Raw genomic sequence first — 26,931 nt, forward strand, 5'->3', positions numbered from 1 at the left:
GACGGCTAGGGACCTCGAGATCTGAAGAACAATACAGCAGGGAGTTCCCTGTGCTTCCTTTTTGCCTCCAGTATCCCAGACTTGGAGCTGAAGAAGCCAGCGACCTGGAAATGCCCATGGGTGCTGAGAGCAAGAGCCCCAACAAAGCCCACTCCATCCAGACAACGGACCAGGAAAGAGGCAGCCTCACAACATGTAATACTTCTAGATAATAACTGCTCTATTCCAGCCAAACCCACAGAGCAAAGACGGAGCAGAGATTCTAGATCCCGCCCTTACTAGACTGTAAGGAACACCCCAGCCTCCCTATTAGGGTGTGTCAGAAAGGAAAAAGTAGGGCGGTGGGACTTTCTCCACCACCGGGTAGAAATGAGCACCCCCTCCCCCATAGTGCCTGTGAACACTACATGGGGGACCTGGAATTTGCAATGACGAGGTACCCCACGTCCTCCTCACTGAGGTGGACCAGAGGAGGCCTGGTGGCGAGTAAAGACATCCACTTCCACCGGATGGTAATGAGGACACCACTCCCCTGGCTGTCAGTGGAGGCCACCAGGAGAGCAGCAAGGAGGCACTCCTTCCCCATCTCAGCCAAGGTGTCAGTGCAGACCCAGTAAGGACCAGGGACGGCCATCGCCATATAGCAGTAATGAGCAGACCCTCGGTGGACAACGGAGACAAAGTGGAGAATTTGAAAATCTACCCCACTGTAAGTAATGATATGGCAGCTCCTCCCCACCCCCCACCCGAGAGTGGTATCATAAGAAGTCACCTAAAACAGAAGGTATAAATAAGACCCATGGTCTCATAACATAATACCCCAAATGTCCATGTTCCAATAGAAAACCACTCATCATACCAGGAACCAAGAAGATGTCAAACTGAATGATAAAAACACAATAGATATCACCATCATGATGACAGAGATGTTAGATTTATCTAACAGAAATTTTAACACTGCCATGATAAAAATGTTTCATGAGCAATTACCAGCATACTTGAAACAAATAAAAAAATAGGAAGCCTGAGCAAAGAAATTTAAAACCTGAGTAAAGAAACAGAAGCTACAAAGAAAAACCCTATGGAAGTTTTAGGACTGAAGAATACAACAACTGAAATTAAAAATTCAATTGTAGGACTTCCCTGGTGGCGCAGTGGTTAAGAATCCACCGGCCAATGCAGGGGACACGGGTTCGAGCCCTGGTCCGGAAAGATCCCACGTGCCGTGGAGCAACTAAGCCCGTGCACTACAACTACTGAGCTGGTTCTCTAGAGCCTGCAAGTCACAACTACTGAGCCCGCACACCACAACTACTGAAGCCCGTGCACCTAGAGCCCGTGCTCTGTGACAAGAGAAGCCACCACAATGAGAAGCCCATGCACCACAATGAAGAGTAGCCCCTGCTCACTGCAACTAGAGAAAGCCTGTGCACAGCAATGAAGATCCAACACAGCCAAAAATAAATAAATAAATTTATTTTTTAAAAAATTCAATTGTGGGCTTCCCTGGTGGCGCAGTAGTTGAGATTCCGCCTGCCGATGCCGGGGACAAGGGTTTGTGTCCCGGTCCGGGAAGATCCCACATGCTGTGGAGCGGCTGGGCCCGTGAGCCATGGCCGCTGAGCCTGCGCGTCCGGAGCTTGTGCTCCGCAATGGGAGAGGCCACAATAGTGAGAGGCCCATGTACCGCAAAAAAAAAAAAAAAAAATTCAATTGTACTGGCTCAACAGCAGAATATTAGTAAACTGGAAGTATGAATTAGTAAACAGGAAAGAATTACTAAACTAGAAGACAGAATGGTAGAAATTAACCAATCTGAATGACAGAGAAACAACAGGCTTAGAATGTGAAGGACCTGTAAAATTACAGTGAAAGATCTAACATTCATATCATCAGAGTCCCAAAAAGAGAAAAGAAAGAGGGTGGGGCTGGAAAAGCACTCAAGAAATAATGGCTAAAAGCTTTCAAAATTTTGCAAAAAATATAAACCTACAGAATGAAGAATATGAATGAGCCCCAAAAAGGATAAACCCAAAGAAATCCACATCAAGACAAGCTATACTCAAACTTTTGAAAATACAGAAAAAGAAAAAAACCTTGATAGCGGATAGAGAAAGGACACCTTATCTATAGACGAGAAAATAGAATTTGAGCAGATTTTTCTTCAAAAATCATGGGGGCTATAAGGAAGTGGTACAACATTGTTCCCATGCAGGAAAAAAAAACAAAACTGCCAACCCAGAATTCTATTCCCAGTGAAAACAGCCTTCAGTAATGAAGAAGAAATCAAAACATCCTCATTTGAAAGAAAATTTGTTGCCAGCAGACCTGCCCCAAAATAATGGCTAAAGGAAATTCTCAGTATGGAAAGCAATGGAATCTTGGAACATGAGGAATTAAGAAAAAAAGTAAAAATACAAGAAATTCAATACATTTTCTTTCTTCCCTTGAATTTTCTAAATTAAGTTTGGCCACTGAAGCCAAAATTACAATGCTGTTTGATGTGGTTCTCAATGTACATAGAGAAAATGTTTTTCAGATGACTATAAGTGGGAGAAGGTAAAAAAACATAAAGGGAGGAAAGGTTTCTTTACTTCACTCACACTGGTAAATGACCATATGAGTAAACTGCCATTAGTTACATATGTATATATATGTAACTAGCACATGAGGGTAAATATATATATATCCACACACACGTACATATACACATACTGATGATGTAATACTTGGAGGAAACACTAAAAAATGCTATACAAAGAGATACCCTCAAAAACACTACTGATAAATGAAAATGGAGTTCTGAAAAGTGTTCAAGTAACCCACAGGCAAAGAAAACAGAGAAATGAAAAACAGGGAGAAAACAGAAAACAAAAGAAAAAGTGGCAGATTTAAACCCGAACACCGCAAACACACCAATAGTTACAAAAAATGTAAAGTGTCTAAATGCATCAATTAAAAGACAGCTGTTAGTAGAATGGATTAAAAAGCATGACCCAACTATATGTTGTCTAAAAAAATGTCACCTCTATACAATGATATAGGCAGGTTGAAAATTAAAGAATGGAAAAAGTTACATCATTAAAATATTAATCAAAAGAAAGTGTGATTGGCTATATTAATATCCAATAAAATAAGCTTCAGAGCAAAGAAAATTACCAGAGACAGGGAGGGACCTTAAATAATTATAAAAGGGCCAATCCACCAAGAAAATATGGCAAGCCCAAATGTGTATGCACCAAATAACAGAACTATAAAATATATGAAAAAAAAACTGATAGAATTGAAAGGAGAAATAGGCAAATACATAATTACAGTTAAAAACTTCAACACCTCCTGTCTCAATAATTGGTAAAATAAATAAGTAGATCATCAACGAACAGGATCTAATTCTATAGAAGACTCCAACCAACGACAGCAGAATACACTTTCTTTCCAAGAATCCACAGATTATATACCAAGATAGAACATTTCCTCGGCCATAAAAACAAATCTCAGCAAAGTTAAAAGAACTGAAATCATACAGAGTACATTCTCTGATCTCAACGGAGTCAAACTGGAAATCAGTTAACATACAGAAAACAGGAAAATCTCTCAACTTCTAGATAATCTATGGGTCTTCACACCCACTAGGATGGCTGTAATCAAAAAGACAGATAATAACGAATGTTTTTGTGGATGTGGAGAAATCAGAACCCTCATGTGCTGGTGAGAATATGAATCGTGCAGCCATTTTGGAAAACAGTCTGGCAGCTCCTCAAAAAGTTAAAGACTTATCATTTGACCTAGGAAATTCACTATTAGGTATATATCCCGAAGAAATGAAAACCTGGCCGCATAAAAACCTGTACACAGACATCCATAGCAGCATTATTCATAATAGCCAAAAGGCGAAAACAACCCAAATGCCCATCAACTGACAAATGGATAAACAAAATGTGGTAAAACCGTACAATGGAAGCTGATTTGGCCATAAAAAGGATGGCATACTGTCACATGCTACCTCAAGGATGAACCCTGAAAATGTGCTAAGTGAAAGACAGAGTCACAAAAAAACCACATACTGTATGATTCCATTTATAGGAAATGTTCAGAATAGGCAAATCTACAGAGACAAGGTAGATTAGGGACTTCCTAGGGCTGGGGCAGGATGGGGAAATGGCCCAGGCATAGCTAAAATATATGGAATTTCTTTTGGCAGTGGTGAAAACATTCTAAATTTGATTGTAGTGATGGTTGCACGTCTGTGAATATACTGAAGACCATCAGGTTGTACATTTTAAATGGGTGAAATACATGCTGTGTAAATTACATCTCAATCATGCTATTCAAAAAAATCCATGGGTCAAAGAGGAAGTCTCAAGGGAAATCAAAAAATTGAACCGAATGAAAATGAAAATGCAACATAGCAAAAGTGGGACACAGCTAAAAGAGCACTGAGAGAGAAATGGAAAGCACTAATGCATTCATTAGACAAGAGGAAAAGTCTCACATCAATAATCTAATCTTCCACTTCAGGAACCTAGAAAAACAAACCCAAAAGAATCCGAAAGAAGGAAACTAAAGATAAGAGCAGATATCAGTGAAATCGAAAACAGAAAAATAGAAAAAAAAGAAATCAGTGGCATAAAAAGCTGGATCTTCTCAAAGGGTGATAAAATCGACAAACCTCCAGAAAGACTACCAAGATAAGAGAAGACAAAAATTGTCAACATTGGGAATTTAAAAGGGTACCACTACAGAGCGGGCGGACATCAAAAGGATGGGAAAGGGATACTATGGACAACTCTACACACACATATGACACCTTAGATGAAATGGACCAATTTCCAAAAAAACACAAACAACCACAACTCACCCAAAATGAAGGAGATCAGTTGAACAGCCCTGTAAAATAAATTGAATTTGTAACTTAAAACTTATCAAAAGAAAAAAAATCTCCTGGCTCAGATGGTTTCACTAGTGAATTCTACAAAACAACACCAATTCTACACGATCTCTTCCAAAAAACAGAGGAGGAAAGATTTCCCAATTCATCTTATGAAGCTAGTATTACCCTGTTATCAAAACCAAAGACAGCACAAAAAGGAAAGCCAGAGACCAATATCCTTTATGACTATTGCAAATACTGTATTTTATTTATTTATTTATTTATTTATTTATTTATGGTACGCGGGCCTCTCACTGTTGCGGCCTCTCCCATTGCGGAGCACAGGCTCCGGACGCGCAGGCTCAGCGGCCATGGCTCACGGGCCCAGCCACTCCGCGGCATGTGGGATCTTTCCGGACCGGGGCACGAACCCATGTCCCCTGCATTAGCAGGCGGACTCGCAACCACTGCGCCACCAGGGAAGCCCCGCAAACGCTGTATTTTAAAATAAGAAATATGTTTTTGGTCTTTGACCCTCAGTTCCTGGCACAGAGCTCCTAAAACCCTTGGTATTTCCTAAGTGTCTTTTGTTATGTTAATGAGGTCACTTTGGGAAAGTCCCTGGGGCCCCTTATCTTGTCTGCCCCATGGGGGAGGGGCTCCTTAAGGAAACAAGGTTTCATCTGAGAAATGAAGAGGAATAGGAATTGTCCAAGCCAAGAGGGGTGGAAGGGTCTCCCACGGCAGCGGGAACAGCACATGCAAAACTCTCTGGAGTGGACATGACTGTGGTCCATAGGAGGTGCTGCCAGAAATCCAAGAGAGAGGGTGAGAATGACCAGTCCTGGCCTTGTCGTCCACAGCCTGGATTTACCCCCGAACTAGTGGGAAGTAGTAACACCCAACATAGTCAAGGATATGAAGAAACAGGTACACTTTTCAATCAAGACATTGACAAAGTGTTTTGAGAGGACAGTGTTGACCCACGGGGCTCTCTGCCCTCAGTAACACTGTGCCAAAGTCTTGAGAAGAGGTTTCTTGCACTAGAGCACTTGACCCTGCCTTTGATCTGGCTCTTTTCCGGGGATTTTACTCCACATCTACGGAGAGACGCACAGGGAAAAGGTATGAGCTGCATGTGTTCTCTGTGGAGGTTCCGATTCCTGAAAGCTAAAAACTGTGTGCCTCACCTTTTATCATAGTCCCTCGCTTTCCTACTTCCAACTTTTCTAGCTGTCTCCTTTAATCTCTAAGTTTGTTCATTTGTTTCCCAATGGAATGCATAGCCAACTGGTTTATATCTGATTACACTAAAGGTTTATGCTTTTATCACTGCTCGCAAGTTGCACCTTTGTCTCAATTTTGATCAGGTTGTAAGAACTACACTATAAAAGTAAAATATTCACTTTAACCAAACACAAAAGAACAAATATTGCATGATTCTACTTCTATCAAATACCTAAAGCAGTCAAATTCACGGAGATAGAAAGTAGAGTAGAGTTACCTGGGATTGGCAGGAGGGGTGTGGGGACTTACTGTTTAATGGGCAGGGTTGCTGCTTGAGCAGATGCAAAAGTTCTGGAAATTGACAGTGGTGATGGTTGCAAAACACTGTGAATGTACTTAATATTGCTGAATTGTACACTTAAAATGGTCAGTTTTATGTTATATATACTTTACTGCCATGGAAAAAAAATCTTCACTTTCATTTTTCACTTTCCTACTCATTTTTATTAAATAATTATGGCAAAGTAAAATGAAATATTGACAGAACTGCATAAGCACTGCTAAACGAATAAGCATGAAGAGATGGTGTTGCTAAAATTGATGTCTGCTGATAGGCACTGTCGCCATGCATATCACCCCAAATATTAACTGGTCAGCTGATCCCCAGCCTCTGGACTGGGCCTTTGAAAGGCAACTCTAGGAGCAGTGATATAAAATGTGCAAAGTCTGAGCTGTTCAAAAATAAGAAGCCAAAAAGAAAGTTTCTGCAATTCAAAGGGTAAAAAAAGTAATTTTTACAAAAATGATCACAGTAAGACATCAGAAAAAGGGAAATGGGTGAGGAAATTATAACATGTTAACATGATATAACAATCTACTGCCGCACGTATGTTTATTATATCAATATTTCCATGGGTTTATTCAAAATAATGGTCAGTGAACAAGGGCACAAGAAGAGTTACAATATTGTTTTAATTATATTTAAAAACTGTTAAATTCACTTATTTTATTCATCGAAATATTTTAAAGGAAAGTGCTTACATGGGACCTGAGAATCTACTGAGACTCTAAGACCAGATATTCTTTTTTTTTTAAATTTTATTGCTGTATAGTTGATTTACAATGTTGTGTTAATTACTGCTGTATAGCAAAGTGATTCAGTTATACATATACACATTCTTTTTCATATTCTTTTCCTTTACGGTTTATCACAGGATATTGAATATAGTTCCCTGTGCTATAGGGATCTTGTTGTTTACCCATCCCATATATAATAGTTTGCATCTGCTAACCCCAAACTCCCACTCCACCCTCTCCCACCCCCCCTCCCCCTCCCCCTCAGCAACCACAAGTCTGTCCTCTATGTCTGTGAGTCTGTTTCTGTTTTCACAGGTATGTTCCTTTGTGTCGTATTTTAGATTCCACATGTAAGTGACAGATATTCTTATTTAAATTGACAAAACAGGGACGTTTTCTCAAGGGTAAGTGACACTTTCACTTAGGGTATGAATAACTATTAGGGTGACATTTGATTTACCCACAGAATTTACCTTTCACAGATGATGAAGCTGCTGTGTGATTCAACTGAACATCAGGGGCAACGTGAGAAGGACCCGCCGGCCTCCTAACAGCCATCCCAGCACTGTTTCCACACCTGGGATCCTTATTCAAGGTGTAAAACGTGAAAGCCTCTCACTTAGATATTCCATAACAGCCTTCCCATTTTTATCAATGGTAAGAGTATGTCACCATTTGTATTTACTTATTTCTCTTTTTGTAACATGATCCCACTCTGAGAATGGCACTTATTTTGATTATTATTAAGTGGACTATGTAACAAATTCCAAGTGATCCTGAGTGCGTAAGTGTCCCAAACAACAGACTCTGCTGCCTTCAGTATAACCAGGTATAAATCCAAGAAGCAAAATTTCAAATAACATGAAAATGTCCGGACCAGAGGGCTTCCCTGGTGGCGCAGTGGTTGGGAGTCCGCCTGCCGATGCAGGGGATGCAGGTTCGTGCCCCGGTCCGGGAAGATCCCACCTGCCGCGGAGCGGCTGGGCCCGTGAGCCATGGCCACTGAGCCTGCGCGTCCGGAGCCTGTGCTCCGCAATGGGAGAGGCTGCAACAGTGAGAGGCCCGCGTACCGCAAAAAAAAAAAAAAAAAGTCTGGACCAGAGGTTGCAAACTGGCAGGCCATGGGCCGTCATGGCCGGCAGGCCTGTTTTGTTGTGTTCATCTGGTGTTTTTAAATATTGAGCTAATATATGGAAACAGAGTTTGCACATACAAATTCTCTTGTCTGGTTTATCTTGAAAAAATCAGCAGATTGGGCCCTCTGTCCCCCACTCCATACCGATGTGTGCAGGGGGGGCAACCAGCTTTAGCCAAGACAAGGGTTGGTCCTCCAGCTCTCCTGCCTGCTTCCCCGACCCTGGCCCCGCTACAAGCATCTCACGGGACCTGCTCACGCACCACTAGGCCCACTCCGTCTGCTACCTGTCTAGACCTCAAGTCCAAAAGCCAATCTTCAGATGCTACTAAGACTGTAATGGAGACTGGGGAACCTTCCATTCTATTTCTCCTCACTAGTCTTTTTAGACTGCTGACTTCAAGTCTCAGCTGTGGCAATGAGATCCCAGCTCAGGAACTGAGATTCCCTGAATTAAACATGTGGCTTCCCATCTCTTAAGCAAGTGAGTGAGGGGCCAGGGGCCTCCCCGTCCCTGCTGGGTTGGTTTCTGCCAATGGGCTGAGTTCTCTGACACGCGCCGGCCAGCGCATGGAGGTGGTGACGTCCACTTCTGCAGGCGGACGTAACATCTGAGGGTACACTGCCACTGGCCTGGGAGTTTCCTGTCCACCGGAGGCCCTGATCCAATCCTGGAGCCAGGGCTGGGCACGGATTCGACTCACGCCCTGGTCTCATCACCACCTGCACTAAACCCATCCTTCAATCTCAGACTCATCACTTCTATTCCTGGGCCATCAGTCAGATGAGATCAATTCCCAGTATTATATATTCCTCTGTGTAAGAAGCTGGGTGCAAAGAATCAGCCTGTATCTAATGAGCAGGAAAAGTATTTTTGCTGAGTAGACTCTGCAAACATCCATAGCTAGAAATTTCGTATTTAGTTTTTAACTGGCAGCCTCATGACAGACTTAAAAGTTGTGTGTGTGCGTGGGCCTGTGTGGCGGTGTGCATAACACACGCAGACAGAGTCATCCATGAAGCCCTTCAGGTTCACGGTGCTTCATGTAATAAGATACTGTATCCAAAGCTGACGGAGAGTTTCCTGTCACAAAAGGACACATCTGCTGGGGCAAAAGGCAGAGGCAGCTGGAGATGCTGCTTTATATATATATATACACACACACACACATATATACATACATATGGAGGGGGGAGACTATATCTCTCTGGATTTCAAGAAAAGTCACAAATCGAAAAAATAACAAGCTCTCCCTTCAAATGACGGAGTTCTTTGGTCCCACCCATGGAGGTGTTTGGGAGGAACCAGGCTCTGAGTAGGACTAGGGTGGCTGGGAAGATGCTCCTGGCACTGGATCCCTCAGTCCACGGGGTCCTGGGGCCCAGCAGACAGGCCCAGGGGCCTCCCAGGCTTCTGCTGCCCCAATCAATCCGGGGCAGGCCAGTCACGAGCAAAGTTCTCCTGGCTGTTAAAGAGGCTGAACCAGGGCGGCGAGCCCAGTGAACACATGGCAAGATAAACAACCCATTGATACAGCCCCCCACCTTGTGCCTCACGGAATTTCTAGAACCCTCCGATATCTCTTTAAAATCTATTCCAGTGGAAGGACAAGCACAGGCCCCATTCACTAGAGGGCTATGTCCGTGGTCCGCAAGGTCACTATTTGTCCAGAGATTTTCCAAGAGATTGACATGCAAGAGACGGGCTGGCTAGTCAGCATCAATGTAAAGTATACGTATGATAATTATTTTTCATAATGATCTTGTAAAAAGCAAATCAATCTCTTCCTTTCCAAGATAAGAAACTGTGCTTGAAGTCTGAGGGACACCAGTGAAGAAACAGTAAATAAGTAAACAAACACACTGTACTCTTCTGTAATCGTGTTTCTCACGTCTTCCTTAGAGTTATTCATGGTTTTGAATTTTCTATTCAGTTGTTTACCACTAGCTGGCTTTCAAAAAACCAAAACCAGTTATGTACTTTACTGCCTTGGCTACTTCATGCCAAACAGACCATCTTGGATTACTCGGGTAATGGGTCATACTCTCCTTCCTGAAGCCACAGGAGCAAGGGGGACAGGGGGATGGGTTCCAAGGATGTTCAGTTCTTGCTATCAGCACACTCAGATTCTAGGGCAGCCAACAGAGGAACGACGTGAGGTTTGTATCGTATCAATTTTGCAAAATGTTCCGTGAGCACAGTGCAACCGAGGTGGGATACACATCCCGCAGCATCCAGACAGACAGCCTGGCAAAAATCACCCCCAAAGCTCACCAAGGCAGCAACTCTGCCTCAGGAAATAACAATGACCCTGGACAGCTGTCAAAGTATTTCTGCATATATGACACCTGGGCGTGAAAGAAGTGCCTCCCGACACGTATCTCATCTGGAGGAGTAAAGTGATCTGGGGGAGTTTCTCACACAGCCAGGTGGGAAACAAGATCCTTGCTGGAAAAATGCTGAGCGCCGGCCCTGGCCACGCTGAGTATTCTTACTTAGAAAAGTCTCCAGCTTGTGTTTCACGTAAATTGCAGCTCAGAACTGTCGCAGAACTTGTTCTGCATCCGTCCGGACTGCAGGTTTAGGTTGTACGACTATGAAGCGAATCCTGCAGCCCTCAGCATCCTTAATTTTACTGGGTTTCATCTCCTTGTGGCTCTAGACCTCCTTTTGTTTTTTCTTCATTTTCCATTTTAGTGACAGAAGGGGTTTGACCAAGAAAGGATTAGGTTTGGAAGAGATCATTCAGAGGGTAAAAACTTTCCAGTGTATAGGCATTGTTTAGGGGGAATTACAGAATCCAGGGAGTCGTCAAGTTCTGGTGACTGTTTCAGAACAGACCCTTTGCAGAGCCTGCTGGCAGATGGGGGCGGGCAGGGAGGGAGGAAGCTCTGAGCTGGGGAGTGGTGATAAAACTGTAACCTAGATTCAAAATTCTCCGTGCAGGGCAACAGTTGAAAGCAATTTTTCTTTTATTGCCCCGGGTTAGATGTTAAATCCTGGGATTTGTCTTTCAGCCCATGCGTTGGTAAATGAGTTATGGCAATTTGGGTTTTGCTGTTTGCCCACTGTCATCGTGAAGTTGTACGAGGCTATCCAGGCAACCTACCCCATCCGCCCAACCACCTTGTGCCAGAGTTTTATTTTCTGTTTGGTTTTCAGTCCTTGAAGAGCCTGCCTTCCAAACAAATTGACCACTTGCTTAAAATAAGCAGATCAAAGTATAGGAAAGGAACTCACAATTGCCGCTAATTGCTACCTGATTTCATTTTTCAATCAAGTGGTTGCTTGCATTCAACTCTAGTCAGCAGTGATTTACATGGTGGGGACCTATGGGCATACTGGGGCCTCGGGCTAAACTAAGAAAGCGCCCTATTTGGCAAATTGACACTCCTTTCCAAACGTCCCAGAATCATAACATTTTTGTCCACTTTGCTTCCTCCCTGGCTTCTGATTACCAGCTCAGTGGTCTTCATACACCCATGTGTCGTACCATTTGCCTTTCACTGCAAAGACCACCAGGGCTTCAAGGAACATCAGGATGTATGAATCTTAAGGATCGTTATGTTGATTCTTATGGCTCCACCTTCATCAGACTTAGTATGCTTCATCAAGATAATAGTCAAACCTACTAACACACTTAGTGGAAAAAAGGAGGACCGGAGTCCTGCCAATGATGCACATTTGTCCAAAGATTTAGGATCAGTAAGTAACAACTCCCCTGATGTCACGTGACTTCAAGACACAAAATTGAAAACAGCAAGACCAAATGAAAAGAAAAAAACATACAAAACAAACAAACAAAAATCACTGCAGAGAGTGAAGTCGTTAAATACATACGTCAGCTATCAAATCAACCAATACCTTTGGCAAAACCATCAGCACTTAAAAGCCGGGTTAAGGATGAGGTAAAATAAAATAAAGACTCCTGTGAGAAGTAACACTGATGCTAGATGTCAAACAACTGAAAATATAAAGCAGTATTGAGAATGTAGACATGGTAAGTTTTACCACCCAGCGTTCCAAGCTCCACAGAGGTAGACAAACACAAAAGATACAACGTATCAATCCCGGAAACCTCTACAGGAGGAGGGAGGGACAGAGTGGATAATAAACAAACCACCACATGTCAGATAGTGATAAAAGCTCTACAGAAACTCCACCGGGACTACAGGGCACAGAGAGACCGGGGCTGGAGCTGTTGCAGGCTGGCATATATATTTTCTAATTCCCTTAAAAATGTGAGCTCAAGCTAGAGGCGGCATCTTCCTGGCCTTCCAGACAGTTCACCAGAGAAGGCACAAAGAATGATGCACATTCTCCTAAGGAGACCAGCTGACACCAACAGTGTATCACTCCCAACCCTGCAGAAGGGAAACTTCCATCAGATAGGAAAGGGGGGGGCTGCGATTTCTCATCATCCCTCCTCTTCACCATTCCAGTGTTTTGTTAGAGAAAATGTACAGTCAGCCAACATGTAATTCTGCTTTAGGATACTGGTGATAGAGAGGGTCGGTGGGCAGTTTTAAAATAGCAATAATGACTTTGGGTAGCATTTGTTTTAAAACTCTTTCCCATCCAGATTCCTAAAGGAGCCCCGTTTGTACACAAAGGGACTTGGAAATCTACTGAAAAGCGCATTTCCCCTGCCTGTGTGTGAGTGGACATGTCTGGGGACCCCAATGACACTGAGTAGACTCAGCAACTCGGGGGTGTCAGGATGAGGGTCTGGAAGAGAGGCTGCCCCTGCAGAGAAGGGCTCACCTGACTCTGAGTCTTCTGTTTCAAGACAGGAACCTGGGATAAAATGAAGCATTTTCTTTTCCATTGCAAATTAGCTTACAAAAGCAGAATGATGATTTTTAAATGTGTGCAACATCAGAAACCGAAATATGCATGATTTGGAGAGAAACCTTTGCATAACAGCAGGAGACAGGAGCACCTAGACAATCTGATGACTTGCTACAGAACCACTGGACAGGAGAGACTTTGGGGGGCATAACGCTCTGAGGCTTTGGAGGAGGAAGCAGGACATCTGTTCTCATCCAAGGGCTAACCAAATCTCCAAGGCCTGTAAGGCAGCAAGCTTTCTAAGTGGATTAACTGTATCCTCCCAACAACCCTATCAGGAAGCGACTGTCATTATCCTACAGATGAAATAACTGAGGTTATAGAGGTTTATTATCTCACCCCCGGATCCACAGCTAGTAAGTGGGTGAGCTCAGATTTTTGGGCAACAGAGTGAATTACCACACAAGTTAGTATATTTCAGAGGGAAAGGGCACAGTATTAAGATATGTGCTAGGACAAGAAATGTAAACCATGAACACCATGGACAAACCAGGATGGATGGTAACCTTCGTTACCACCTGATTTAAGTGAGATGAAACAAAAAGTACCTTTAAACATTATTTAGTTATTTATTTACACAATGATTGTTTATTGAGTACCTACTACGTGCCAGGCACTGTTGTAGATAAATTCCCTTCCTTCATGGAGCTTACGTCCTAAAGTGTGCATATGTGTCTATGTGCACGTGTGTGTGTGTGTGTGTGTGTGTGTGTGTGCGTTCAGTAAGTGTGTATGCATGTGCAACAGTGAAACAGATTTAACATCTTTTCTCCTGTAAATCTGTTGAAATAGAACTTTGTCCTATTAAAATTTACATGGTAGCTCAAGTTATAACGGGTTGAACCTCTAACCTATGAATCCTTCATATGTTAAAAATATATTTCAAAAGCATTAGAATTCTACCTTCCCTAAGTTAGGGAGGTGGAGAAGGCTAGACCAAGATTCAGGAATCTTAGATGCACGTTCTAGCACTGATACTACTTAGGAGTGAGGTTACTTTGCCTTCTCGTAGCATCTTCTGTCCTACGCAGTGCACGGTCACCGTGAGATCACACTCACCTTAACTCTGCAGTCACAGCTTGCTTTCACACGTTATTTCAGTCGGTCCACACAATGACCCTACGTAGCAGGCAGGACGTTATTTTTGTCCAACTTTACAATGAAAATCTGAGACGGTCCAAATGACGTAATAAGGCTCCAGCAGGAAACTCGAGCGCAGGCCCCTGGGTCCAGGTTAAGGGCGAGCGAGACAAGGCACATCAAGGCGCTCTGGAGACCACGGACGGAGGTCTAGAACTTCATATTCGTCTCCATGGAAGGCAGGGTGACAGGGTGAGGCACAGCGGAGTGACCAAGTACACCTGCCGCGGACCCACCCCTTCCACTTAACAGCTGTGACACCTAGGCTCTCTGAACCTGTTTCCTCATCTAATTTTTAAAACTGGAGTTCCTAATGGTGCCTGCCTCCCGGAGTTGCTATGAGGATTAAATAAGATAATGGGTGTAACGCACCTGACCCAAATAACTGGCATGGAATAAAACTCCATCCTTGTTAGCTATTGTTATTCTATGAGAGAAGCCACCATAGAGGCATTACCCCGCCTCACCCATCTCCACCCTCCATGCCACAGTAGAAGACTGTACTGGGGCGCATTGCACTGCTCAGGTTTCCCAGCCCTTGCATCACAGGAAACAAGCTCAGGAATCGGGAGCAGCAGAAACGGCAGTGGCAGAGTCACAGAAATATGGCAACGGGGTGTTTCACGGCCCTTTGCCTCCATAAGGGGCATCCAATGGTGAACAAAACCTTTAGGCTGCCTTAGAGGAGTTCCTCCAATGCAGGGTGGGCATGTGTACTCTGTTTCATTTTCACTCGAGATTGCTAAACGTAATGGTGAATTTGATTTTTCTGTCTTTCAACACGTGAGCCTTTGTATGCCAACACTGCGGAATGACATGAAATTCACCTTTAAAATACGACTTTGTCCTTGCTGGTTATCTATTTCATATATAGTAGTGTGTATCTGTTAACCCCAAACTCCTAATTTATCCCTCCCCCGAGTTCCCCTTTGGTAACCATAAGTTTGTTTTCTGTGTCTGTGAGTCTGCTTATGTTTCGTATATAAGTTCATTTGTATCATTTGTTTTTAGATTCCACATATAAGCGATATCATATGGTATTTGCCTTTGCCCAGTTTACTTCACTTAGTATGATCATCTCTAGGTCCATCCATGTTGCTCCAAATGGCATTATTTCATTCTTTTTCATGGCTGAGTAATATTCCAGTGTGTGTGTGTGTGTGTGTGTGTGTGTGTGTGTGTGTGTGTGTACACACACATATATACACATATATACGTATACACACATATATATGTATATATATGAAGGAAGAGGGGAGGGGGAGTGGTATATATATATATATATATATATATCACATATTCTTTATCCATCCCTCTGTTGATGGACATTTAGGTTGCTTCCATGTCTTGGTTATCGTAAATAGTGCTGCAATGAACACTGGGGTACGTGTATATTTTTGAATTACAGTTTTCTCCGGATGTATGCCCAGGAGTGGGATTGCAGGATGATATGGTAGCTCTATATTTAGTTTTTTAAGGAACCTCCATAGTGTTCTTCATAGTGGCTACACCAACTGTATAGCACAGAGAATTATACTCAATATTTTATAATAAGCTATAAGGGAAAAGAATCTGAAGAAGAATATATATACACACACACACACATATATATATGTATGTGAATAATTGAGTCACTTTGCTGTACACCTGAAACTAACGCAACACTGGAAATCAGCTCGACTCCAATCGAAAAATTAAATTAAAAGAAATTAAAACATATGATTTTGTCACAACCACAAAGAAGGCCTTCAGAGAGATTCCTGTGCCCTCCCCTGGAACTACTGAAGAGGGAGAGGAATACACACATCTTCAAACAGGAGTAAACTATAAAAGTCAAGGTGAAGAAAGCCCTTGGACAGTATGAACAATGTGCAGGATTGTTGCAGGAAGTACATCAATTATGATTCATTACATTTAAGAGATGTAACTGCAAGAGAGTAAACTATAACTGTGAGTGTCTCATTTAGCATGACAAGACACCATTGTTCACACAACACTTTAATGTAATGAACACATGTTTCTCTTGGCCTAAGTTTCTTTTGCTATAGAAGTAAAATCTTAGTTGTAAATGTTTTCCTTCCCTACAGAGTATCTCATATTATCCCCATGGAAATATTAAACAGATGACACAGATACAGATCCCTACTTCTACTAATTAAATGCAAGAACCAAGTAGGGAAGACTTGCCAGGATTACAACACAAAGCTGATGGCAGAAGTGGAGCTGAACAGGGTCTTCCTACTTCTAATCTGGAGATATCTTTTCCAAAATGTAGGTCCAACACTTCTTCAACTGCTGACCTATTGCTCTTCTATCCAAGTATGGAAATATAGCAGATAAAACAAAGGCAGAATAATCAAATCCTTCATACTGAAAAACTAGGAAAGTGCATACTATTTTCACCTTACATTAAAGAGAACCCATTGTGATAGTCCATAAGCAGGACATATCCATGGACTTTAAATATTACATAGAAAGCACTTTTTTTTAAAGTACCATGTAAAATGTCACTGAGTAATCCAACAATGTGGACACAGAGCCTCCTCTCACTACAAACATATAATATTGATATCTAGCCACACTCAAAATAAAGGAAAATGTGTAGGAAGCCAGGAATAAGGAGAGAAATCAAAACGAGAGATGTCAGTAGGATTTCAAGCCACAGTGAACCAGGGGGATTCCAGACAAAATACCTGCCCTGTGTGCTAGGGTCTGGCGTTTGAATACCTACATGAGGACAAGAAATGTGACTTCACACCAGTAAGGGAAGGACTCACGCATAAATTCCTGAGTTCCAAAAGCTACTTTGTCCTAAATAAAAAAATAAATAATAAAAGTTGCCTATAGTCAGGAAAAATGGTAGGAAACATGTCAACTTTTTATGGCCTTGGGCAGAGGGAAAATTCAGCTGTGAGGTATAACATTCAAGGTCTACCCCACCTTATAAGATATATATAAGATCTATTTACCTAGAGTCATTTAGGAAAACCAAATTCTTGAGTCATATAGGAAAGCCAAACTGAGAACCAAGCTAAAATCAAGCTAACACTAAAAACCAATCACTGAAACCCTGGGTCCCAGCAAGAACACTCAAAACCATTTTGTAAGAACCTTTCGCAACATGAGGAAAACAGACCACTACCAAGTAAACATCCCAGAAAACATCTCAGAATTTAAGTTATGCGCCAAAAATCATACACCTGCAAAATATGTAGGAAAATGAACCTGGGATATGAGCCAAGGCAGTCTGGCCTGGCTCCTGCTAAAGCAGGTAATCATATTAAAACTGAAGTGTAACCACAAAAGGAATAGAAACAGAATGTATGATAATGTATAAAAAAATGAAGGAAAAATTTGACTAAGCCAAAACATGGCAAGAAAAGAAAACTGAAGACACCAAGTAAAAGCACAGTAAACAGAGAGCAAAGTCCAAGTATATCATTACGCACGATATATGTAATTATGTCTCCTTAAACTACAGATATTTGAAAATTTAAATTAAAGGTACAAAATCAGTTACAAGTGGTTTAATAAGCTACAGTTAAAGGAAAATTATCCAGTTGATTTGATAGTTATAGTAAGGGAAAAGATATGTCTGGAAAATATAGATGTGAAAAACATAGATACAGAAGAAATACATATGCAAAATGAAGTTTATTTTGAACAACAGTAGGAATATAACAAAAAATAGACTCTGAGCCACAAGAAAATTATTTAAAATAGAGTAGTTAATACATAACTTAAAAAGTAAAGGAAGAATTCACTCAGAAGAAATAACAATATTGAACTAGTATTTACCTAATAACATAGCGTCAAAATACTGCTATATAAAGCAAAAACTGAGAAAATTACAAACAGCAACTGACATCACAGTCTTAGAGGTTGATTTTAATGTACCCCAGAACCTAAAATATAAAGTAGCCCAAAAATTAGTAACGCTATTAAAAATTTGAACACCGTAATTTGAAATTTCATCTAGTCCTCTGTGGGTATGTATATATGTGTGTCTGTATATGTACACATGTGCCTGTATAAAACCCTGCAGACGATAAATAGAGAATACACAATCCTTTGCAAGCACGCCTTGACATGTATTTTTAAATGGTCACCTATTAAGTCACAGAGGATATCTCCATCAGTATCAAAAATCAATCAGGTCTATATAACCAAAATGGACTAAAATATGAATAAAATGAAAAATAACCACACATCTCTATGTGTTTATTAATGAACTACTACAATTCTAAATAATTACCGGGCTACAATAAAAAAAATCTCAAGAAAATTTAAAAATACTGAAAACTGAACAGTGAAAACTCTTTATATCAAATCTATGCAATGCAACTAAAATAGGATCAGAAGGATATACTTCTAGCCTTAAATACATATATTGCCATTCCTCTAAGTTATAACCATTTGGGTCATGAGAATTCATATTTAAGAAGAGTTTCATTTCATCTCATAAAGCATTTATTTGACTTCATAAAGACCAAATTGGATTTTAGAGACTTTAAATTGGTGGCTAATACATCACGCAGTCATCTTTTCAGCTTTATCACTAATATGTTGTGTTAAGTTCTCCTCAGAATACAGATGGTTGCATCATCTCCCTGAATTCTTTGCCATGGTGTTTATTGTTATTATTATAATTTGCAATAAAGATAAATTTACATAACTTAGAGTATCATGAATACGTTTTGTTTGTAACATAGTCAAGTGTCAGTTTTTCACTGCTTTGAATTTAATGAGAACAAGTAGTCATATTTTGAAAAAATGTATTAAGGGAAAATGGCTTATTAAAAGTTATAACAACTAAAGTAAACTACTGAAATAACTTTGTCCATTTTAATAAGACTAATGTCATTTAGCCATGCCAACTGTGGAGCTTATGAGTTCATAAAAATATTTATCATTGAAAATACTGAAAGCAGTGTTAAATATGTTTTCAACTGTAAGTGTTTTTTCAGGGATTAATTACCCTTGTAAGGTGGGGGTCAACATATTGGAAAGCAAGTAAATTCAATAATTAATGAGCTAAGCTTGCAATTCAACAATTTTTTAAAAAAATAACAAAAAAAAAAAAAATAACAAAATACGGGCTTCCCTGGTGGCGCAGTGGTTGAGAGTCCGCCTGCCGATGCAGGGGACACGGGTTCGTGCCCCGGTCCAGGAAGATCCCACATGCCGCGGAGCGGCTGGGCCCGTGAGCCACGGCCGTTGAGCCTGCGCATCCGGAGCCTGTGCCCACAACGGGAGAGGCCACAACAGTGAGAGGACCGCGTACCGCAAAAAAAATAAAAATAAAAAAATTTTAAAATACACCCAAATAAAGTAGGAGTAACTAAATAATAAAGTTCAGAAATTGATAAATTAGAAGCCAACCAGAATCTAATTCTTTGAAAAAGAAGCCAACCAGAAAAATTCATAAACTTCTATGAATTTTGATCAAAGTAAAGAAAGATAAAAATAACAATATTAGGAATAATAAAGTAGAACTTAAATACAAACAAAGTGGAGATTTTTTAAACCATAAAAAATAAATTTCTTCCCATAAATTTAAAAACACAAATGAAATAATGTCTTTCTAGAAAAATAAAAATACAGATTCCAAAACTGAACTAAGAGGACATAGATAAGCCAAACAGAACTATAAACTTTAAAGCAATTAAATCATTGGTGAAAATCTACCCATATACAAACCATCCAATTCACTTGGTTTTATAGTGAGTTTTTAAAACCCTACAAGGAACAAATAAGTTTACACAAAAGGTTCTTTGTATACCTCTTTAGGGCTTCAAGCTATATGAAAGAATTCTGTAAAAAATAAAGCATCTTATCAATGATAAATATTATTCTCACTCTTAAAGTTGATACAAAGACTAATATTTTGGGTAGAAAATCACCTGCTATTATTTTAAAAGGTACAAAAATATGTCTTTGGTAGAGTGCAGTGATAATTCTAGAAGGCACCTGAAACAGTCTTTAGAAAGAGACCCACTGAAGTCATCCTTTGGACAGAAAACAGGAAATGTATGGTTGGCCCAATAGGAAGAGTTGGAGGTTTTGAGGCAGTAAGAAATTAGAAGTCTTCTTTGAGCTTTATTAGGAACAAACACAGGCCATCAGGAGGACCTGGCTTTAGACGTATGTTCAAAGCGAGATGTGGTTCAAATAATAAGTGAAGACCATGAGCTTCATCCACTGACCAACCAGCCAGTAAATATGCTTCAGGAAAACAAAATATGACAAAAAGAAACAGATCAAAGGCAAGGATAGGTTTTTCCAGAGATCAGGATCTCAGTAACCAGGTGGATATTAACCAAAGAAAGTCTGGTTTCTATTTTAAATTCAGGATCGTCTGGAGCCCAGAGGACCAAACTGCTTTGTCTTTCCCTTAAAATAATAATACAAGTTATTTAATTTCAAGACAACAGGACGAAGAGAAGTGGAAAATGCTGCAGCCTAAGCCCAAGTTCAAGGGTAAAGGAAGTGAAAAGGGCAGGTGAGAGCTGACACCTGGAAGAGGCAAACAGGCCAGCTTCCCAAGACTGCAAGATAAATGAGGGGGTGTCTGGGGGAACCACTGAGGACACAGAAGGGGGCTTTGTTACTTTAAACAGCAGGGGGACCCGCTGCTTTGTCCCAGCACCCTGAACAGAGGTAGAATGCATGCCCAAGTTTACCCAGTTTAGGACAAATCCCACTGACCCACGTCACGGGCAAGGAAATCAGAGGACACAATCTTAGAACACTCTAGGAAAATTTTCTCTTCTTCAGTCTTTGGCTACCTATTATTCCAAGCTGTAGAACTCCATCCCTGTATACAGGATTTACTAAGCAAAGTGAGCATTTATAACTTTAAAAAATCAACAGTTCAGGGCTTCCCTGGTGGCGCAGTGGTTGAGAGTCCGCCTGCCGATGCAGGGGACGCGGGTTCGTGCCCCGGTCCGGGAAGATCCCACGTGCCGCGGAGCGGCTGGGCCCGCGAGCCATGGCCGCTGAGCCTGGGCGTCCAGAGCCTGTGATCCACAACGGGAGAGACCACAACAGTGAGAGGCCCGCGTATCGCAAAAAGAAAAAAAATCAACAGTTCATTCGAAATATAAACATTCAAAATGAAAGAACAATAAGAGTTCACATGCATGAGGATCTAAGTGAAAAACACATTGGGAGACGTTTCTCGCCAAAAATTTTTTTAAGAAACTTTTCAAAGGAGGGCTGAACTTGCTATGTTCTTCTATTTATTTAACCTACTTCACACACACATACACAACATCACCATCGTCATCATTTTAGGAAACTTTCTTCTCTACAGAACTTTCTTTTTGACCAAGCAATTAGAAAGTCGATTATCCCTGATAATCAAGTAAAACAATGAAAAGCTGAATCATTCAATACTCTGCCAAAAATGCATATTCTCACTTCTGACTGTAGTTATTTCTAAGTTTATATTGTGCAGCAATGTCGAAGACGATTCTGAATTCACCCTCGGGCATGACTTCAACCTCCTACAAATGCTATCAGGAGCCTCCACTGCGGGCAATCTGTGATCCCCGTTCAGCTTAATCACTAGCAACGTTTCTCCATGTTCTCTGGGGCAGGCAAGCTCAGGTACATTAGGTACACAGCATAAAGGTACCCCAAATAGAAACCATGGCATTTTGCATGTGTTAACACTCCTGTTACCCCATAGCCTCACATCCCCCTGCACTGCTCAATTCATCACCCTACCCAAACGTGAGCCAATTAAGTCATATGAGTCCTGCCAAAGCAACAGTTTTTCCAGTGCAAGAGTTAAAATGGAATTTAACGGCCAGACCACAGTTTAATGGGCTGTAAAAGTGCCCTTGGTAACAGCACAGTCTTCTCCAAAGCCAAAGAGAAAGTTGAGGGCCTAGGGGAGGTAGAGCGGGGGATCCCTGGGCATTTCCCAGCTTCTCTAGGAACAGCGCAGCAGCAGGAGGACAGGGCTGGATTATATCAAGGCAGCACCTAGAAAAGACCCTCAAGCACTAGCTTTTGGTACTAGAAACCTACACTTATTTCTCTGAGAACCGTAGCCTTCACCCCACCACGGCGGTCTCCACTCCACTCAGACCGTTCTGGCTGGGAGATACGAACATCTGTCTGTTTCCATCTTGGCGCCACCTCAGGTGCAGGGAGGAAAGAGGAAACAGTAGTCAGAGAAGCTCCACTTTTGGTACAGGCAAAGAGACAGGCAGGACAGCAAATGCCAGGGAACAGAAACACATCTGGATGAGAAAACTGCCCACAGGCAGATGAATACACCTATGAGCTCACACAAGCAAGAACGCCTTCTAATAAAATACCGTACAATTAACACGATAACGTCACGTAAGACGAATAGATTGTGATGGGAAAAAGCAAGTGTAAAAAGGCAATGCTCAGAATAAGAACGCTTGGAAAAGGCAGAGCCTAAAACAGAAGGAGGAAAATGCAAGAGGCAGCCCAGTCCAGGGGAAAAGGAACCGCAGTGCCAGAAAACTGGTGGAGTAAGCCCTGCTACTCTTCCACCACTCCTGATGGTGACAATATTCAGCACTCACTGCAGGCCCAGCACTGTCCTAAGAAGGGTATACAGATCTCTTCTCATTTAACCCTGACACCAAACAAGCCTCCAGGGTAGACAGGAAGATGAGACATCGGGCAGAGCTGGCTGGAATTCTGGCTCACCATCCGGCAGCAAGGTAACTTCCCCAGCTCTCAGTTTCCTCCTATCTGAAACGCGGTCATCATACCTGTCCCGGGTGGTTGTGAAAATTAGAGATAATGAACTTAAGTGACTACTAGCGGCTGTTATTAGCGTGATTGATCAGATTAAAATAATCAGGAGTGAGGAACAGAAGAAAGAGCTATAATTGAATAGAAATGGCGACAGAGAAGTAGTCATGGAAACAGGGCACGAAAGCACCCCTTTGGTGACACAGGCTCAGAGAAAGAGTAGACAGCGCCTGCGCTTGGCTCCGCGCTTTGTGTGTCCGTGGGCAACTCGGGCAAACTCTGAGTTTCAGTTTCCACCTCTACCGAGTGGGTATTAATATCTGCCCTTCCTACTTGGCAGGGCTGCTGTGAGGACCGCATGAGATGGCACCTGCGTTTACTATGACAGGCAATGAGTTTATGCAAATGTGCATAATAGACAGGGACACCCTTTCCCCCTTATTCCATTTCCCAGGCGAAATTAAAACACTCAACTAGTAGAGCCATGTCAAAACCAGGCAATTACCGGCTGCAAAGCCTTTAAATAGCACATGCCTCCTTTGGTCACCATTAACAGAAGCTAGTTAACTTAATCTGACATCGAAGGTTTGTTTCGGGCTTACCTCCTGCACCCTGCACTTTCTATAAACCATCCCTGCTTTGCGCTTCCCTCACAATTTAGGCCTTTGCTTATTCCTCTCTGGAATGTTGTTGCATTTCATCTCCAATTGACCATCTTCTGCTCATCCTTGAAAACCTAGTTTAAATGCATCCTTGGCATAAGGAAATGCTTCCCTTCTCCCTACACTATGTATCATCTTTTCTGAATGTCTTATCCCACCTAGCACTTTCCTGGATTATGAGTGCTGTGGTGTATGCCATCTCTCCCACCAGTCTCTAGGCTTGGGGGTGCAGCAATGTTTCTTTTCATCCTTTATGGAGACCTTAGAGCATGGGACCCCTCCAGGAGCAGATGTATAAAACAGACGCAATAATGCATAAATTCTGTCGACCTGATAACTTTTTGAAATCATTACAACAACAGTAGTTGCCGTATTTTAAATTAAAAAGTATTTAAAATATAAAGTACAAACTCCACGATCCTAACAAAAGTTTATGTGGGGTGAAAATAAATGAAGATGAGAAGATCCATTCGGAGGCTCCTGCTTTCCAAAGGAGGCTAAAATGTAGTTTGGAAATGTGGGTTAATTACTTTCAAACATGCATCTGGCTTCACTGGCCTCAGTCACCACGAAAATGCTTCCTGGAGAGTGACAGCCTCAGCCCAGAGGAAGGGAGGAGACAGGGCGTCCCCGTCGTGCTGCAGGCACTCAGGTGTCCCTGGTCCCCTTCCAGGCACCTCACTAGTCAGGTGCACGGCAGCGTCTGCGTCCCTGCCAAGGCACGTCTCTCTCCCAAGCATCCAGGGCTTCCACCGTTCTAGCCTGGGTGCTGCTGGCGCCCCTCTCCCAGTAGGTGAGACCCATGAACTTCAGCCCACTGCCCTCCTTCCTCAGTAAAGAGGTCTCAGCTTTAGCAGAGGGCTCTCACACTCGGCGTTCCAGGCAGAGCAAGCCGCAAATAACTAAATTTGTACGGGTTAAAACCCCGGGGCTATTTCCAGGCCAAGGTCCACTCAAGAGCCAAAGCATGAAACTGCCCCTCCCAGGGTCCCTTTCATTGAAGCTGCTCTGTCGTCCCTGCCCTGGTCCACGGGGAGGCGGCCACGACCCAGAGGTCAACTCGCCGATCTGGGCACCCTCCCGGCCTTGGTCCCCGCCGCACCCCGCGGGTCCAGCTCGCTCACCGATCTTGGCCAGGGAGGCCAGCAGGATCCACAGGGTGATCTCGAAGGGGATCTGCACGTGGGGGTAATCCAGGGTGAACACGGGCAGTCGGCTCTCCTCGAACGGCGTCGTGCCCGGAGCCACCACGCTCGCGGGGCTGGGCGGGCTGGAGCTGGTGCCCATGACCCGCGGCGCGTCCAGCAGGGTCTCGGCCAGGGCGCCCGCCGGCCCCGCCACCTGCAGGAGCAACGGCAGCAGCAGCAGCAGCAGTAGCGGCTGAGGCGGCGTCCGCCGGCTCCGCCGGGTACCCGCCGGCCCCATGGGCTCGGCTCCCCCCGCCGCCGTCGTCCCCGAGCTCGGCCCTCGGCGCGCTCAGTGCATCGCCCCGGAGCGGGCAGGGCCGCCCTCCGGGCCCGGCACGGAGCGGGCAGCGAGAGCCGCCGCCGCGGGGCCGGAGGTCTGCAGCGCACCGGCCGGGTCCCCGCCGCGAGCGGGCGCGGCGCCTGGTGGGCGCGCACGGGACGCGAGGCCACGGCGCGGAGCCTCGGCGCCCTCAGCCGCCCTCCGCCGCCAGCCGCCGGCCCATGTCCCGTCCGCCGCCCGCCGCGGCCCGCGGGCGGGGGCGGGGCGGGGCGGGCGCGGCGCCGGGGCCGCGGGGCGGGAGGACGGGCCCGGGGCGGGCGCGCGACGCACCGGCCGAGCCCTTGGGCGACGCGGGGCCCGGAGCCGCGGGGGCGCCGGCCGCGCTCGCAGGGGCCCCACGACGCGCGCCGAAACCCGCCAGCCTCGGAGCCTGCGAGCTCTGGGCGGAGGGGCCGCGCGGTGGCCGGAGCTGTCCCCGCCCCGGAGGCCGCGGCGGGAGTCCATCCAGGGAAGGGGCCATCGCGACCCAGTCGGCGCGCGCAGGGGACCCGGGGCGCGGGGCCGGGAAGAGACGCCGGCCCAGCCCGCGCCCCGCAGAGCTCCGTGCCCCGTAGGGAAGGTTCAGAAAAGCCTCCTGTCGTTCCCCTTCCTGGGCCTAATCAGGTCGCGCACAGGGCACGCTCTCGAGTCGCTGAAGCTCCCCGTGCAGAACTCCGGTTCCCACGCTCCCATCGAAGCCCTTTCTTTTCCACCGTGTACGGGTGTCACTCATCGGGCCCCTGTCGCTTCCACTTTTCTCCTCCCCGCCCCCGTGACGGAAAAGCAAAACATCCTCTCTGTTTTCAGGCTTCGAGGTGTCCATGTCCGCGAGCAGCAGAACCACCATTATTTCGTGGAAAGCCCGTGATTTGCCGAGCTCAGATTGACCGGCTCCGCTAATTACAGGACGGTCTGTGGTCAGGGCAGGGGAGGGGAGGAAACGTGGTTCTTCTTCTGCACCCGAAAGAGCCTCATCCGCCAGCGCAGCCCGTCCTCCTGGTTCACACAAGGCGTCTTAGACCTGCCTGCAATCTGCTGTCCCAGCATCTTTATCACCAGGAACAGAAGGGACCCTAAAAGCTGACCAGTTGTCACTCAATTAACTGAAACCATTTTCCCTTCGATATTTAGGAAATAAAATCCTTCTCTTTTCTCATTTTTTAAAATGTGTCCAAACATGGGTCCTGCTATTACACACCCTGCAATTCAACATTCAAAGCAGATTTTTTTCAAAGTTCTGACACAGGGAATCCGTGAAATGTCAGCAGAAGGTACAAGAAAAAATAGTAATAATAATTAATAATCCTCCACCTAAACAGAACCATATAAGGAACAGCCATCTTCGGACCTTGAAAGTAATGCAGAGACAAGTCCAGAATAAAAATGGGAGGATTCTAGGAGCTGGCACAGAACACTTCACGTAATACTTTATAAAGCATAACTGTTTCAAAAGTGCAACAGAACAGAATGTAAGGATGTTCTATCCTCTTAAAAAAAAAAAAATCATGGAGCCATGCAAAAATCTGCCTCCTCTTCTCTATTGGAAAATTTCTGCTGGAAATTTATATTAAAGGTGAGAGTCACATTCCTCATAAGGAAGGAGCAGCAAATGACAACTGCTTTTTAAAAAATGTGCATCTCTACATGGGAAGCTCTATGCAAGGTGTTTTGCTTGTATTTTTCTTGTTATTGTTTTTAATCATAAAAGCCAAAGAGATAG

General features: G+C 43.6%; 1 protein-coding gene across 1 annotated transcript in view; it reads right to left on the reverse strand.

Moving 5' to 3' along the window:
- The window catches only part of SLC9A2 (solute carrier family 9 member A2), an 85,156-nt gene extending 60,026 nt beyond the window's left edge, over positions 1-25,130 (reverse strand). Inside the window, exon 1 of the mRNA XM_065890776.1 lies at positions 24,830-25,130. Coding sequence (XP_065746848.1) covers positions 24,830-25,130 — 301 coding nt within the window. The remainder of the gene's footprint in view (positions 1-24,829) is intronic.
- Positions 25,131-26,931: the final 1,801 nt, after the last annotated feature.

This window comes from Phocoena phocoena, chromosome 14 (assembly GCF_963924675.1).
Source record: "Phocoena phocoena chromosome 14, mPhoPho1.1, whole genome shotgun sequence".
In the NCBI taxonomy this organism is placed as follows: Eukaryota; Metazoa; Chordata; class Mammalia; order Artiodactyla; family Phocoenidae; genus Phocoena; species Phocoena phocoena.